Raw genomic sequence first — 14,523 nt, forward strand, 5'->3', positions numbered from 1 at the left:
TAGAAATACAGTAAAAAAAAATCCTAAAATTCAACTGAAAATCAAAATTCAATAAAACTTCAAAACTTCAAAAAACCAAACTAAGAACTCAAAGACATATAATTACCTCAGCTAAACACGTTTCCCAAGTGATTACTAAGTTCTCAAGCTTCCAAAATCTGCCTAGAACAACTTCAATTCCTTGGAAAACTTGCTTCCAAGCTCTAGGATCAAGAATTCTAGAGCTTTTCTGTAATGCCCCGGATTCCCTATTATGGTTAACGGCTGGATTAGTAGGCCGGGAGGGCCATAATTGTTTAATTATGCCATTAAACGTGTTTATGTATGTTTATGAGAATTATATTATAATATAATGTTAATTGTATGCATGCCGATGATATATGTTGAGACCACATTATGATGTGGGTTCCTTCGAGCTGCTCGACATGAGACGATCGTAGATTATTAATTAGCAGCTTAGTCACAACAAGTTTAAGTGTCGGGACTTGGTTTGAGTCTCGGGGTGTTTTTGATGGTAAGAGCGTTACCGGGAGATAAAGGGTAACGGGATTTGAATTATTGGTGTTTGAGATTATTGAGAATAACGGGAATTGGAGAGCGTTAATTATGATTGACGAGTTAGGAGGAAAGTACCAAAAATACCCTTGGGAGTCTTTAGAAACCATTAATTGACCTAGGGGTAAAATGGTCATTTCACCCCTAGGATAGATATAACCTTATTTAGCTGAAAAAGGTGATGGAAAAACAGAGTATGTTTTAGAGTTCTCCCGTACCTCCTTTCTCTCACTGTTCTTTGTGGTTTTTGAGCCAACTTTGAGGATTCTAGCTTGGGAAGCAAGCCTTGGGAGTTTGGGAGTGTGTTCCACTAGTGAAGGCCATCATAAGCCGAGCTTTGGGTAAGTTTCTAACCATAGTTTCTCTGGTTTGCTCTGTTTTGGTTTTATTTTGCAGCTGAAATGTTTAGGGTGAATTCATGGTTTTTGTTGGGAGTTTTGGCTAGGGTTCCCATGCTTGTGATGTTTGGGATGTGTTGGGATGGTTTTTGGGTTCATTTGGCATCAAGAATAGGCTTTGGAAGCTTGGGAATCGAGTTAGAATCGAAGGAGATGAAGAAGGTCGGTTCAGGGGTGTTCTGGGCTGGAGGTAGCGCTACAACGCCCACCCTAGGGCGCTATAGCGCTCCTCAGGAGGGTTTCTGGCACTTGGGCGGTTCTGAGTTGAGCGCTGTGGCGCTAGGGGTTGAGCGCTGTAGCGCTACCCTGTTCCTTCCAAACCCCGTTTTGAGTGTTTTTAAGGGTTTTTGACTTGGGGTTTCAATCCTTAAGGCCCGGGATCGATTCTACTCACCGTGTGGGCATGTTTCGAGGTCCCGAGGGTGGTGCTTAGGTTAAGACCCTATTATTGTGGATTCTCATTAATGGAGGTTATAATTGGTTGTGATTAGGTAACCGCTAAAGGACCAAAAAGTCGATCGTTCTCAGGGTTGTTCTTTTGTTCGTTCTTGCTCGAACCAGAGGTAAGAAAACTGCACCCCATATGTGACATGCATGGTTATGATTGATGCATGTTGAATGTTTAAATGTAAACATTAATAGCATAATGAATGCTTGGCAATCTTGCCCATTTTCATATGATTATTGTTGAGGCATGCTGGATGATTAAATGTGATGCATGTGATGCACGAGAAACATGTGATTAGGGCATGCCATGAATGATGAGGATGAGATTAATCAGAGCTTGAGTCTCTGCGTTTGTGCATGATCATAATTATGCTAGAACTGTTTAGTAAGCATGCTGAATGCCCTATTCTGGGATAGTTGGCATATGATCCACATTGATAGCATTGCTTACCTGTGCATGGTACTGACTAATTAGTCAGAATGGTCTTAGCGTGTATCGCGCAAGCCATCAAAGATGAGGTCTATTTGACTATCAGCATTGAATGACTCAAAGAGCATTAATGCCAGACCGACCCCGAGGGTCGATGAATGAAATAAGCGCTTGGAGGCCAGTGGCTTACTCAGCAGCCACTCTCCCATTTGAATTAGTGACGTGCTTGTCAGTCACTCAGTATGGTTTACCATAACCTATTGAAGGTTAGAGGCTTACCCAACAACCACCCTTCCATTTGAATTAGTGACTTGCATGGCAGTCACTCAGTATGGTTACCAGAACCTATTGAAGGCTAGAGGCTTACCCAACAGTCACCCTTCCATTTGAATTAGTGACTCGCTTGTCGGTCACTCAGCATGGTTTATCGGAACCTCAAGTGTTGCGACACTCATTTGATGAATATTATAAGCGCTTGAAGGCTAGTGGCTTACCTAGCAGCCACTCTTCCATTTAGTTAGTGACTTGTTTGGTAGTCACTCATCTAATTAGGATTGACTGGATAGTCCTCCGATCAGAAGGCCAAGATTTCTTATCCTGGATACCCCAGCATCTGTTTGAATACATTTGCATGCTGAATAGAGCTATGAATGCTAGGCATGCCAGATATGATTTGAAACTATGATATGACTGCTTATGAGCATATGAGTTTTCTTGCTGGGCTTCGGCTCACGGGTGCTTTGTGGTGCAGGTAAAGGCAAAAGAAAGCTGGGCCATCCTTGAGTTGGAGAGCTTAGGTGATGACATGTACATATGCAGCTGCTCGACCAATACTTTGGCGAGGTTTGAAAGTGGAACTAGGGCTGAACCCTGTTTTGCCGCTTAGAACGGCCTGTTGTAAACACTTTCTTGTAATAAACTCTGGAATTATATTTTTGGGATCCCAATGTATACAGTAAACGTTCTAGTGAAACGTTATATCTTAACCAAAGTTTTAACCCCTAAACCGCTAATCACACTTAGTTACACGTTTATGGCCAAATGACTCGATTAGCGAGTTTAGCACTGTTTGCAATGTGCACTATAGCGGTCCCTGGAGTTGGGGCGTTACATTTTCCTCATAGTGTAAAAGACTAGAGAGAGAGAGTAAATGAGAGGAGAGAAAGAGAGAGAGTGCTCTATTTTTTTTTTCTTCTTCTTTCTGAGATGATACACTCAGCTGAATATATCAGCCTAATGGTCCAAAAGACCAAAATGCCATAAGGCAAAACTTCCCTCTCAAAGCCCACTAAGGGAAAAATCGTCATTTGGCTCCCTAATCCCACATTACTCAAAATTCCTAGATAATTTTGCTAAACTCGGAATATCACTATTTTTTCCAAAATACGACTCATACTCCAATGAGTCCCAGTAATTCACCTAATTACCGAAATATCCCTTGGCTTACTCCAAGTCGACTATAAATCTATCGTTGTGACTAAACCGCTATTTTACTTAAAAGGACCGACTCCTGCTGAATAACTCAAATATATTCACATAATAATGTGGTCTCAATCATATAATATCATTTAATCACAATTATACTCTTAGCGGTCGAAATTACAAATATGCCTATTTAAATAAAAACGGATCTGTTTCGCACATTTAATACACTTAGGGGCTGGTTGTTAAAACTTTTGCTATTAACTTTCGAGCTTCATAAAAGCTATTCTACGAGAAGCACCATTTTATAGATTCATAGAAAAGAGCTTTTTGAACTAAAAATCACTTTTGTACCATATATCCAAACATTTATGTGAAAGTCCTTTTAAACATCAAAAGTAAAAAAAAAATGTCTAAAAACATTTTTGGGAAGTGTTCCCAACTAGAGCCTTAAACATGCTTAATCAATTATATAATTATATAACTCATGCAATTCACATAATCACATAAATATTCAATTAATTTACATATAAATACATAATATTCTAATAATGTCATTCTGACTCCTTAATCAAGACAATAAGCCTTATTAGGAATTTTGAGACATTAAAGTTATACTCATTCAACCTCAACTTGTAAGAAAAATATTAGCTATACATACTTGGGTAAAACACATGCAAAACATGTGCTACATTTTATTTTTATTCATTTATTGAACGAAAACAACAATTCACTTCTATTTGTTTAGATTTTATTTGCATAACGCTTGATACCTTTTATATTAGAATAGATAGGATTCCCCCCTTAGGACTATTACCACTTGCGATTCCTGCCCCCTGAATTTTTCACGTTATTAAAAATTCTCTCAAACTATGCATCATTATTGAATATGAAACTTCGTTACTTTATGGGTGATGTGGCTGACAGAAGGCTGATTTGACAATTTGGGCACTGACGTGAGTACCACATGTATAGTTAAATAAAAGAATAAAAACTTATAAATATTTTTTACTTTTTTTTTATAAAAATAAAAAAATTATATATTTTTTTTACCTTTTTTTCCTTATTTTTATAAAAATATTGTTTACTTCTTTTTATTTAAATATTAAAAATTAAAAAATCATATACATTAGCAACTTAAATAGTATTTTATTTGTACTATTTGCTTTAGTTTTATTTGCATTTACAATAAATTTCTTGTTTGATTAATTATGCTTCAATTTTTTTTCCTCAAAGAAGGTGAATTTTAAAAATTAAACAAATAAAAAAAAATATATTATATGAATTGGAGTAGAAAAGTATGATTATAATAAAATTGTAAATTAATAAATATTGTATGATTATAATATGACCCCAACCACCACTACCTAATAATTTACAATTTTCTTTCTTCTTGTTATCCAAAAAACAGGCACGGATGACGTGGCAGACGATTTTGAACACGTGGCTGACACCTGGCAGAGTTATGTTAGAGTATCAACCAGTAAGACATTACGGGTGCGGCAGTTGAATTTTTCTCACGACCAGCATGGTCGTACATTCCGCATATTTCAAGATAATCTTGTAGAGATCATAATCAATTCCGAGATTATCTCCAATGATTCCTGATTATCCGATTAATTAGGAGAGAATATCTGTAACAAATTCATGTAATCCTCCTTGAGCCTATAAATAGAGAAAGATAGCTCAAGGGAGGGACTTTTGGCTTTTGTTTAATTGAAATTACATACTTACGAGAGAATTGGAGCTATTATATTACGATTATACTGTTTATCTATCCCAGGTTTGTGAAACTCGGAGAACCCTAATTCTTTGATCACCCCTTTGAGATCTCATATCAATAATAGCTTAAGTGGACGTAGGTCATTACCAGTTCTTGGGGCCGAACCACTATAATTTCTTATGTCTTTTAATGTTTTTGTCTTTATATTCATTCCAACACATCTATCCACATCAAGTTTTTTGACTCCGTGTCAGTTGACGAAAACAAGGGTCAACACTTCTTTTTTCTTAGAGGAATATCACTTTCTACTCGCCGCATCATCATTTTCTACTTTAATTCATAAAACTAAGGCAAATAGTACAAATAAAATACTATTAAAGTTACTATTGTCTATGATTTTTTAATTTTTAAATCAAAAGAAGTAAAAAATATTTTTATAACAAAAAGGGAAAAAAGTAAAATATTATGTAATTATTTTTATTATATATTTTATTTTAATTTTTAATTAATTATTCACGTGGCAATGCCATGTCAGTGCCCAAACGGCCAAATCAATCTTCTATCAGCCACGTTACTCAGAAACTAACAAAAGTCTCATATTCGGTAACAATGCATAGTTTGGAGAAATTTTTAATAACGTGAAAAATTTAGGGGACACGAATTGCAAGTGGTAATAGTTTGAGGGGGAAAATAGGATTTCTTCTTCAAGTGATAATAATATGATTTATGGTTTTTTTTAATTTTAATTAAACACTTTGTATTATATTAAAAAGTGCCTATAAATTTCAATTAAATAAATATTCAAAATATATGATCATAACCTTAATATTTTAATTATTTTTCTCAAGATATTTTAAATCTACTAAATAGTATACATAGGTATATAATCAATAATATAATATAAACAATGAGAAAGAATTTAGTTTAGATATTTTAAGTAAAGTAATTTTTTAAAATAATTAATTAATTGTTGTAACGATGTTAATTTTAACGGAAAAATAACAAAATTCTTTCAACCAAAAAAAGTTTGCCAGATGCACATATTTTTATATATAAAGAAATATATATATATATATATATAATTAGTTATAATAAACGTATGTATAACTAATAAATAATATATATTTTTATTTAAAATAATAGATATTTATTAATTTGATTAATAACGTTACAAAATTAATAATTATTATAAATATTTATTATAATTACTATATTTATTTCAGATATTTTTTTCTTTAATTAATTAATAACCATAAACTAAAAAAAATATGAAAAATGAGTAAATAAAAAAAGTAATTTGAACAAAAAATAGAGTATTATATCACCTCTTTGGGGCCTAGTTATATATATATTTATATAGAATTCATTTTTGCATAACAGGAAAAATTGCAGATAGTACTATAAATTTAAAAACTTTGAAAAATACAAAAAACTTGAATAACCGTTTGTAATAATTCTATTAGTGATTGTTACAATTATTTATTTAGTCGGTAAATATTATTTATGAAATTGTATATGATTATGAAGTTGTAAACTTTAGTCACAAAAAACTCTATTATTACAAATTTATAAACTTCATTTACATAAACTATATTTTTGTAATTTTTTCTTCCATACTTTTAGTATTTTTTTTTTATCAAATCTTAGTATTTTTGTAAACTTCCCAAGAACAAATTGCTGAGGTAATTAAACTATATACCAACATTTTTTTTTTGAAAAATATATACCAACATAATTAGACTAAGTAAACTTGGTCACTATGATCAAACAATAATAGTTTGCACACAATAATATGACATTTGTTTCTGAATGGGACTTCATCAGTTGACACCTTAATTGTAAATATATATTGTAAAAATGATTTTATATATATATATACATATGATAATTTTTCTAGAAGTAAATACAATATAACCATTTTTTTTCTTCATTATTACTCCAATCCGATTCAGTTTGTTTAGCACAAAGACGACCTCCATCCACCTACCATCTCTGTTCTCCTTCCCATTCTCTTGCCAAATAATGAATTTTAGGCTTTTCCAAACCTTACCAATCTTCCAAAAATTTATCCTGCAACAGTGTTAGGTACATGCTCGTTGTTTTTCCACCAACTTAATAAAATCATGAATGTGAGTGATTTAAATGTAAATACAAGAAAACTAACGTCAAATGACTTCTGTGTTCCAAAGAAGATATAATGATTATTAGTAAACTCGAACAAATCTTTGAGAATTCGTTGTTTCAACATTTTTTTTCATTATCTTGGAACTTCATCAATGCCTGACGCATCTCAAGTTTTCTTTCTCTCATTTCCTGCAAAACCAACCTTGCCTCATCCTTCCTATTCAACTTAAGCAAACGAATAGCCAAACACCCGAAACTCTCCTTATCTAGCCACAAGTCCTTCCCGCAATAAGTCCTCACAAACTTAATCGCTTGGTCATAATAACCTAAGCTCAACAATGCATCGATCACATATAGGCGAGTTGATAATAGCATAGGAACTCCATCATCCTCCACCCTCCTCAGAATCACCAAAGCCCCTTCCACCTTTCCCGCCCTACATGCACCTAACACTAGGGCATCATAGGTCCGTCCATTTGCCTTCATCTTTTGCTCCTCCATCCTTGTTAGCACCACCGCCAAAGCACTTAAATCTCCAACGATACAGTGTGTCATCAAGATGTAATTATAGATCGTTGAATCTGGAGCAACCCTAAGACTCCTCATCAAATCCACCACGCGCCATGCCTCGTCAATTTTGTTACTCCTTGCGAGCACTTTGACTATAGGATAAAAGCTACATGCATTCAAGTTGCAATCTACACGAGCCATGGAGTCAATCACATGCAAAGATTCCTCAATCTTTCCCAACTTGCATAAACGTAATATGAGTGCATTGAAGGCACTGTTTCGAGTTTGGCACTTGTCGAGATGAGTTAATGTCAAAATTAGATTATCGAGCACAAGGAGGGAGGCCTCATTTTCGGTGATGAAATTGAAGGTGTTGGTGGTGTTGTAGCAGCAATCTTTCATGCGTTTGTTGAGGAGTTGTCGAACAGTATTAAAGTCCCCAGAGCTACCAGCATCATTAACTAGCTCATCGTAATAGGCTGCTGTTGGCTTGTCAAGAAATTGGCAATTAAAAATCGACAACGTGGAGAAGCGATTGGTAATGATTAAAGCCTGTTGAAAATGAATGGCCTTAATTGACGCTCTGTGGAACAAAGACTTGATCATTGGGAAAGAGATTGAAAGAATACTGTGATATGAGCTGCAAAAAAGATGAGCAAAATTTGATAATACACTTAATGATTTCTAATCTAAGTAACCCAACAATGTAGAAATGAGAGAGAAATTAGAACATGAAAATGAAATCAAACGCAAAAACTAAATATATAAATAAACAATAATGAGAATAAATGTCTGAATTTAATTTAATTTAATTAAAAAAAATATATAAAAAAACCCTTAAACCCTAAACCCTCATAGATCCTGTCGCCGCTGCCAGCTGAATATCCAACCTAATGGCCAGCGAATTAAACCTCAAAACAGTTTCTTCTTCTTCAGTTAATATCTATTGACACTAAGGTACAAAAATGGACATAGAAATATCCCATATTTAAAATCCATAATCTTCAAAGAAAATCTTTACTAATTTTAAAGAATTGTTAAATCAAGATAGTCTCCCTCATTGATGAGCCAAGGTTCGTAATAATGCTAGCTTTATTGGAATATAAGACCTAAAGAGCCTATTGATCGCTAAAACAAAAACTAAAATAAAAAAAAAATACCTGGGAGAGGAAGAAAAAGCAGATAGCTCGTTGGAAATGTGATCAGAAACGGCGATGATGAAGGTTGTAGATTGAACTAGAGCAAATCAAATTAGTTCAAACTTCTAATCCTGCTAAGTGGTAAGTGCCCATGTGAGAATACCCAGGGCCTGGTTTTTGATGTTGACTTCCAATGAATAGTTGGCAAAATGAAAATACCAAATTTGAAGAATTGGTCTACTTATATTCCTCACTGAAGCCCTAGCCGCCAGAGCCCTCTCTTCTTCTTCGATGTTTCTTCTCTCGGCAGGAGTGCCTGGCGCCGCCTCTGTTATGTGCCTGCTCCAGTCTGGCCGAGAGAGGACGACAATGGTGGCGGCGAGTTTGTAGAACGGTGCGGGGGTTGTTGCACGGCTTTGGCTCCTCTTTCTGGCAACGTTTAGGAGGTCTGATTGGTGGTCGACGACGGCGGTGGGGACTGGTTTTCCGTCGGATCTGCGAGTTCTGGCGGCGCGAGGGGGTGCTCTGCCACCTTGGCTCCGATTAGGGTGGGCGTCAGGTGGTGTGGGGCTTCGCGGTTGCTGGTTTTTGGTCAGATCTGGTGGCGGTCCCGTGCTCTCTTTGGCAATGGTGGACGTGGGGTTCGAGTGGAGGGTGCGAGAGATTGGGTGGTGTTGCAACCCCGGACTGTGCTTACGGGCTTTTGTGTTTGTTTCTGTTTTGTGATCAGTCCTTTATTTGCTCTCGTGTGTTGTTTGGTACAGTTTAAATTGGAATTTAGTGTCTTCTCTGCCTGTCTGTCTAATCTTTTATATTTGGGTAGTTGTGCTGATCTCGTTTGGAGTTTGTCATAATAACTTGGCCCACATAATTTAGATATAATTTTAAGTTTTTAAAAATTAAAATATAAATGTGTCCATATAATACTTGATTGGGGGCCATTTTTAAAACTAAATTCAAAACAATTTTTTGAAAATGAATAACAATTAAAAATACAAATAGAAAATAATAATTTCTCATCTTCTATAAATCCTCAAAATTTAGATTAAAATAAACGAGTCTCACAGCCATTTAAAATACAATATCACAAAACAATCAATAATTGCAAAAATTGAAATATTATTTTCAAATAGTTTTCAAAGCAAATTCAAAATCCAAATATTTTGTTTTCAAATCATAAACTAATCACACCATTAACCTTTTATTTTGGTGTTTGTTTATTTTTTTTACTGTCCTCTTTTTTTTTTCAAAAATATTGTCTTAAATTTAAAAAAATTCATTTTTAAAAATTTTATATTTACAAAAATACGATGCCAATTAAACAACTAAAAAATAACAATAAAACAACAACTAAACATTAACCCAATACATACTACACACATTTAGAAATAACTAAAAAATAACAATTGAGCAACAACTTGAAGTCAATCCATTGCATACTAACATATTTTTTCTAAGAAACAAAATATGTTTGAAACAACTAAGCAATAATTAGACATCAACAGAACAACTATATATAAACTTAAAACAACTAAACACCAATGTGAAGACAACTATACATAAATTTAAACAACTAAAAACACAACGTGAAAACAGCCATATATAATTCTAAACAACTAAACAAAACAAGACAAATAACTAAAAAACAACTCAACATATATTAAATATAAACTAAAATTATAAGTATACTTAAAATACTTAAATTCTTTAACTCAAGAAATTAAATAATCAATATAAAATGTGAACCAGAGCAAAAATAGGATTTTGCCTTGTGAAAAGTGGGTCCCAATAGAAATTTTAAGAAAAGTGGGCCCCAATAAAGACTTCCTTAGTTTGCTGTTGTACAACCCTAGTCTCTTTGGCTCTCGGCCTAACTCTTTCCAATACTTAGCTTTCTCTTTTAGTAAATGCGCCATTACAGTCTCTGCAACTTCGAAGACTCCTTCTCTGAAAGCTATGTTCACCATCTCCATGCCTCTTTTCTTCTCCTTCTTCTTCTTCGTTTTTCATTAGAAAGCCCCATTTAGTTACTTCATCAAAACTCACCCACGCTTCTTCTCCATTCTGCCATTACCAACCCACCACTTCAACCTTTCATTTTCTCTCTCTACCCCAAATTTATCTCTCTAGAACTTTTTCTTCCTCATTTGAAACCCCAATAGACCATGATCAGATCACCCAGTCTTTCTCCTTGGAGCTCGTCAAGGACCCGGAGATAGAGCCTCTCCCCATTGTCGAAGGCCTAACACTCAGCTTCTCTCATATCGTACCCACCAGGCGTCGTGTAACCTCTCGTAGTCGTTGTTCGACCCCTCGCAGGCGCGACTCCACCAGCACTCAAGGCGACCAGCCCTATGTACAAGCGCAGACGCCTTGCCTCTCCCGAAAAATGGTTTCTTCTCTGGCGAAGGGAAGAAGTAATATAACGGGAAAAAAAAGGTTTGAATAGTAAAAAAGAAACAAAATTCTGTGTAACAGTAAAAATGTAAAATTTCCTTAACTATTAGTGATATATGTAAATTTTCCATTTTTTAATATGCCAATATAAATTACTCTCTCAAGTATATGATAATTTCAAATTTTTGGACAAAAATACCCCTGACATTCATACAATCATTTTCTCTCTCTATTTGAACTCTCTATTTCTCTAACGTCTCTCATTCTCTCACTCTCTCTTTCTCATTCTAATATTGTAGATCTCGAAAAAAATACCAAATTTAAAAAAAATCATCTGAAATGGACATTTGAGTGAAAAAAAATATGAACCTCCAAAGTTTTCGTCAAATTTCAGTGCAGAGCATCGAAAAAGCATTGTTTTGGCCAAAAATCAAGTTTTCATGATTACATCACAAAAGCATTGAAACACCATTGATCTTGCATAAAAAAAAAACATCGATTTTGCATCAAAAAAGCATTGTTTTGGCCAAAAAATAGTTCTACATTAGACAAACTGACCAAGAAACGACAGCAACAAAAGCTACTGAAAAACACAGGGAAATGATTCTAAATAAATAAATAGAGAACCACAGCAACAAGAAAAATATTAAAAACTGAGAAATGAAAACAGTAATGTAGTGACTATGTCGAGGTCATGGGGGTTGGTATGGATGGTAGTCATTGAACAACTTAGTATCCATTGTCTACAAGTCAGTCCCCATTAATTCATTTGGTCTTTGCATAGGCTGCCATGTTGTGGGCGATGTAGTTGATGTTTCTGGACACTTTTGTCAGTTCCCAATGCTCCAAGGTCTTGCATATGTTGCAGAATCGATCACTTAGGTGCGACAAACAAACCGATTGGAATTTTCCTGATCGATTGAATGAATCGATTACCCATGCATTTTCATCGTTGAAAATGACACCCTCATGAGGAATGGAAGTAGCACAATTTGATCCTAGCAGCAGAGCAGAGGCCTCGACTATCATAGCATAAGTTTGGTAAATTATGTTCACCACTGCCTTTAGAAAATTACCACACCAGTCCCTGGTAATTTATGCTATGTAGGCCTCCTCATCGTTGATAGCACCGTCAGTGGAGACACATATCCAACCTGACGGCGGTGGCCACCATCTTAAGCTTTTTGTTGGTTTTGAAAGATTGTTACATTCCTGAGGCACTTTGTTAAAGGTTGCACATAGGATTGCGATATCCTTAGGTTGGCCTCCATGTATGATAGAGTTTCTCTCCTTCCAAAACAAGTCTAATAGGATGGACCCCCTTAGGAAGAATTCGACAAAAGTGAGCTGAGGTCACTTGTTAGCACTTCTGAAATAGTTCAACCATTTCGCCCAGGTGGTGATTCTAATGGTGTCCACTTTTAAGCCCCAAAGGTTCACAAACCACAACCTTGCTGCATTTGGACAAAACCAAAAGACATGGAGAGTGGTTTCCTAGTTCTGGTTGCAGAATGAGCAATTGGCATCAGAGATATTCATGAAAGAGGCCACTTTGGCTTTACATGGCAGAGCATTCAATAGAATTTTCCACCACACAATATTATGCCAAGAGGGAATCTTGCTTTTCCAAATTGTTGGCCAAATATCATTCTTCTCGCAGTCTTTGAAAGGTATTTGTAAAGCAGAGTGGATTGCAAAAACTTTTGAGGGGTCTTCATCCCACTACCATGAGTCCTCGTCATTTGAGTTTGGTAGGGAAATGTTGAGGATGCTCCTTGCATCAGTCGGTTGGAGCATCAGCCGGTTGGAGCCATTGATGGAGTTTTTGAACATCCCATCTCATTGGAGTTATGAAGTCGGAGACTTTGCTAGTTCCCAAAGTAGCACCAAGGAGGGGCTATGCCCTTCGGTTTTTCCTCGGTAGCCAATCATCGAACCATATGGAGGATGATCTTCCATTCATAATTATTCGACAAAGGCCTTTTGATAACACTTCCCTGGAATTTACAATAGCTTTATAGAGTTTCGAATCACCTTGTTTTTGGATGTACTCCATTATTGAAGTTGCTTTTAAATATTTTTCTTCCACAACCTTGTGCCAGAGGTGTCCCTATCTGATAAGTAATTCCCATGCTCTCTTTGCTAAGAAAACTTTGTTGATCATGGAAGGAGATCAGAATCCGAGTCTGCCAAGCTTTTTTGGTCTGCATATCTTATCCCACACGAAAATAGTGATACCTTTTCTCCCTTCAGAGTGTTCCCACAAAAAAATGTTTGAGAATATTGTTAATATCCTTTGTTGGGGAGCTAGGAATTGGTCCTGATGTTGCGACATAGGAAACTAGGGATCATCCCACTGTTTGAATAAGAGTGGCTTTCCCTGCTTTGGAAAGCAGTTTAGATTTCAACCCCTGGACCCGAGATTGAAATTTCTGAAGGATAAATCCAAACTCTGTGTTACTTGCCCTTGATTGCAGTAATGGTAGACCCAAATGGACTGCATCTTTCTTGAGGTGTTTCATGCCCAGCTCGTTGGCAATTTTTATGGATTTGGCCTTGTTAATCGATTTAGAGAAAAATGAACAATTTAACTTTGCTTTCCTTTACTCCCGACCAAGCATATAACTTGTTGATGCATTCCATAAATCCTTTGTCTTCTGCATAGACACCTTTCCAAATAGGATAATGTCATCGACGAAGAATAGGTGGTTCAAGGGAGGAGCATTGTGAGTAACCTTGATACCTGAGATTTTTTTATTAACCTTGTGTCAGAATAACATCCGCGAGACAACATCCGCTACGATTATAAATAAAGTCGGGGACAAGGGGTTGCCTTGTCTTAATTCTCAAGTCAATTGTATGCCACTGAATGGGATCCCATTAAGCAGTAAAGCAAAATGTGATGCGGTGACACAAAGCATTATCCATTTTGTAAATTCTTCGGCAAATCCCTAACACCTTAGGACTGCTCGAAGAAAACCCCAGTCAATCCCGTCGTAAGCTTTTTCCATGTCCAACTTCAAAACACGAATCCCTCTTTGCTTCTTTTCACGTTCATAGTATGTAGGATTTCTTGGGCTATCATTGTGTTGTCTTGAATAACTCCGTTTTGACAAAAGCAGATTGCATGGGAGAAAAAATTTCAGGCAGTATGGGTCACAGTTGATTAGCCAAAATTTTGGAAATGATTTTGTAAGCTACGTTGCAAAGTGCTATTGGCAAGTAGTCGTTGACCAAATGGGCAATTTCCTTCTTTGGGATGAGCACAATGTTTGCACAATTGAGGAATTCGTGGAGAACCGAGTATTGAAGAATTCTTTGACCATTTTGGTGACATCATTTCAAGCATGCTATCAGGGCCGGGGGCTTTATTTGGGT

The 14,523-nt window shown here is 35.8% G+C and overlaps 1 protein-coding gene across 1 annotated transcript; it reads right to left on the reverse strand.

Annotated features, from left to right (window-relative positions):
- Window positions 1–6,710: 6,710 nt before the first annotated feature.
- LOC133798244 (pentatricopeptide repeat-containing protein At3g56030, mitochondrial-like) lies at window positions 6,711–9,522 on the reverse strand. Its single transcript, XM_062236477.1, has 2 exons — window positions 8,770–9,522; window positions 6,711–8,249 (listed from the first exon to the last, which is right to left on the reverse strand). Exon 2 carries the CDS (start codon window positions 8,213–8,215, stop codon window positions 7,217–7,219), a length of 999 nt encoding a protein of 332 aa, XP_062092461.1. The 5' UTR covers window positions 8,216–8,249; window positions 8,770–9,522; the 3' UTR covers window positions 6,711–7,216.
- Window positions 9,523–14,523: the final 5,001 nt, after the last annotated feature.

This window comes from Humulus lupulus, chromosome 8 (genome assembly GCF_963169125.1).
Source record: "Humulus lupulus chromosome 8, drHumLupu1.1, whole genome shotgun sequence".
NCBI classification, from domain to species: Eukaryota; Viridiplantae; Streptophyta; class Magnoliopsida; order Rosales; family Cannabaceae; genus Humulus; species Humulus lupulus.

Coding starts and splice junctions, on each gene's coding strand:
- LOC133798244 (XM_062236477.1), bottom strand. CDS start 8,215: ATGATCAAGTCTTTGTTCCACAGAGCGTCAATTAAGGCCATTCATTTT.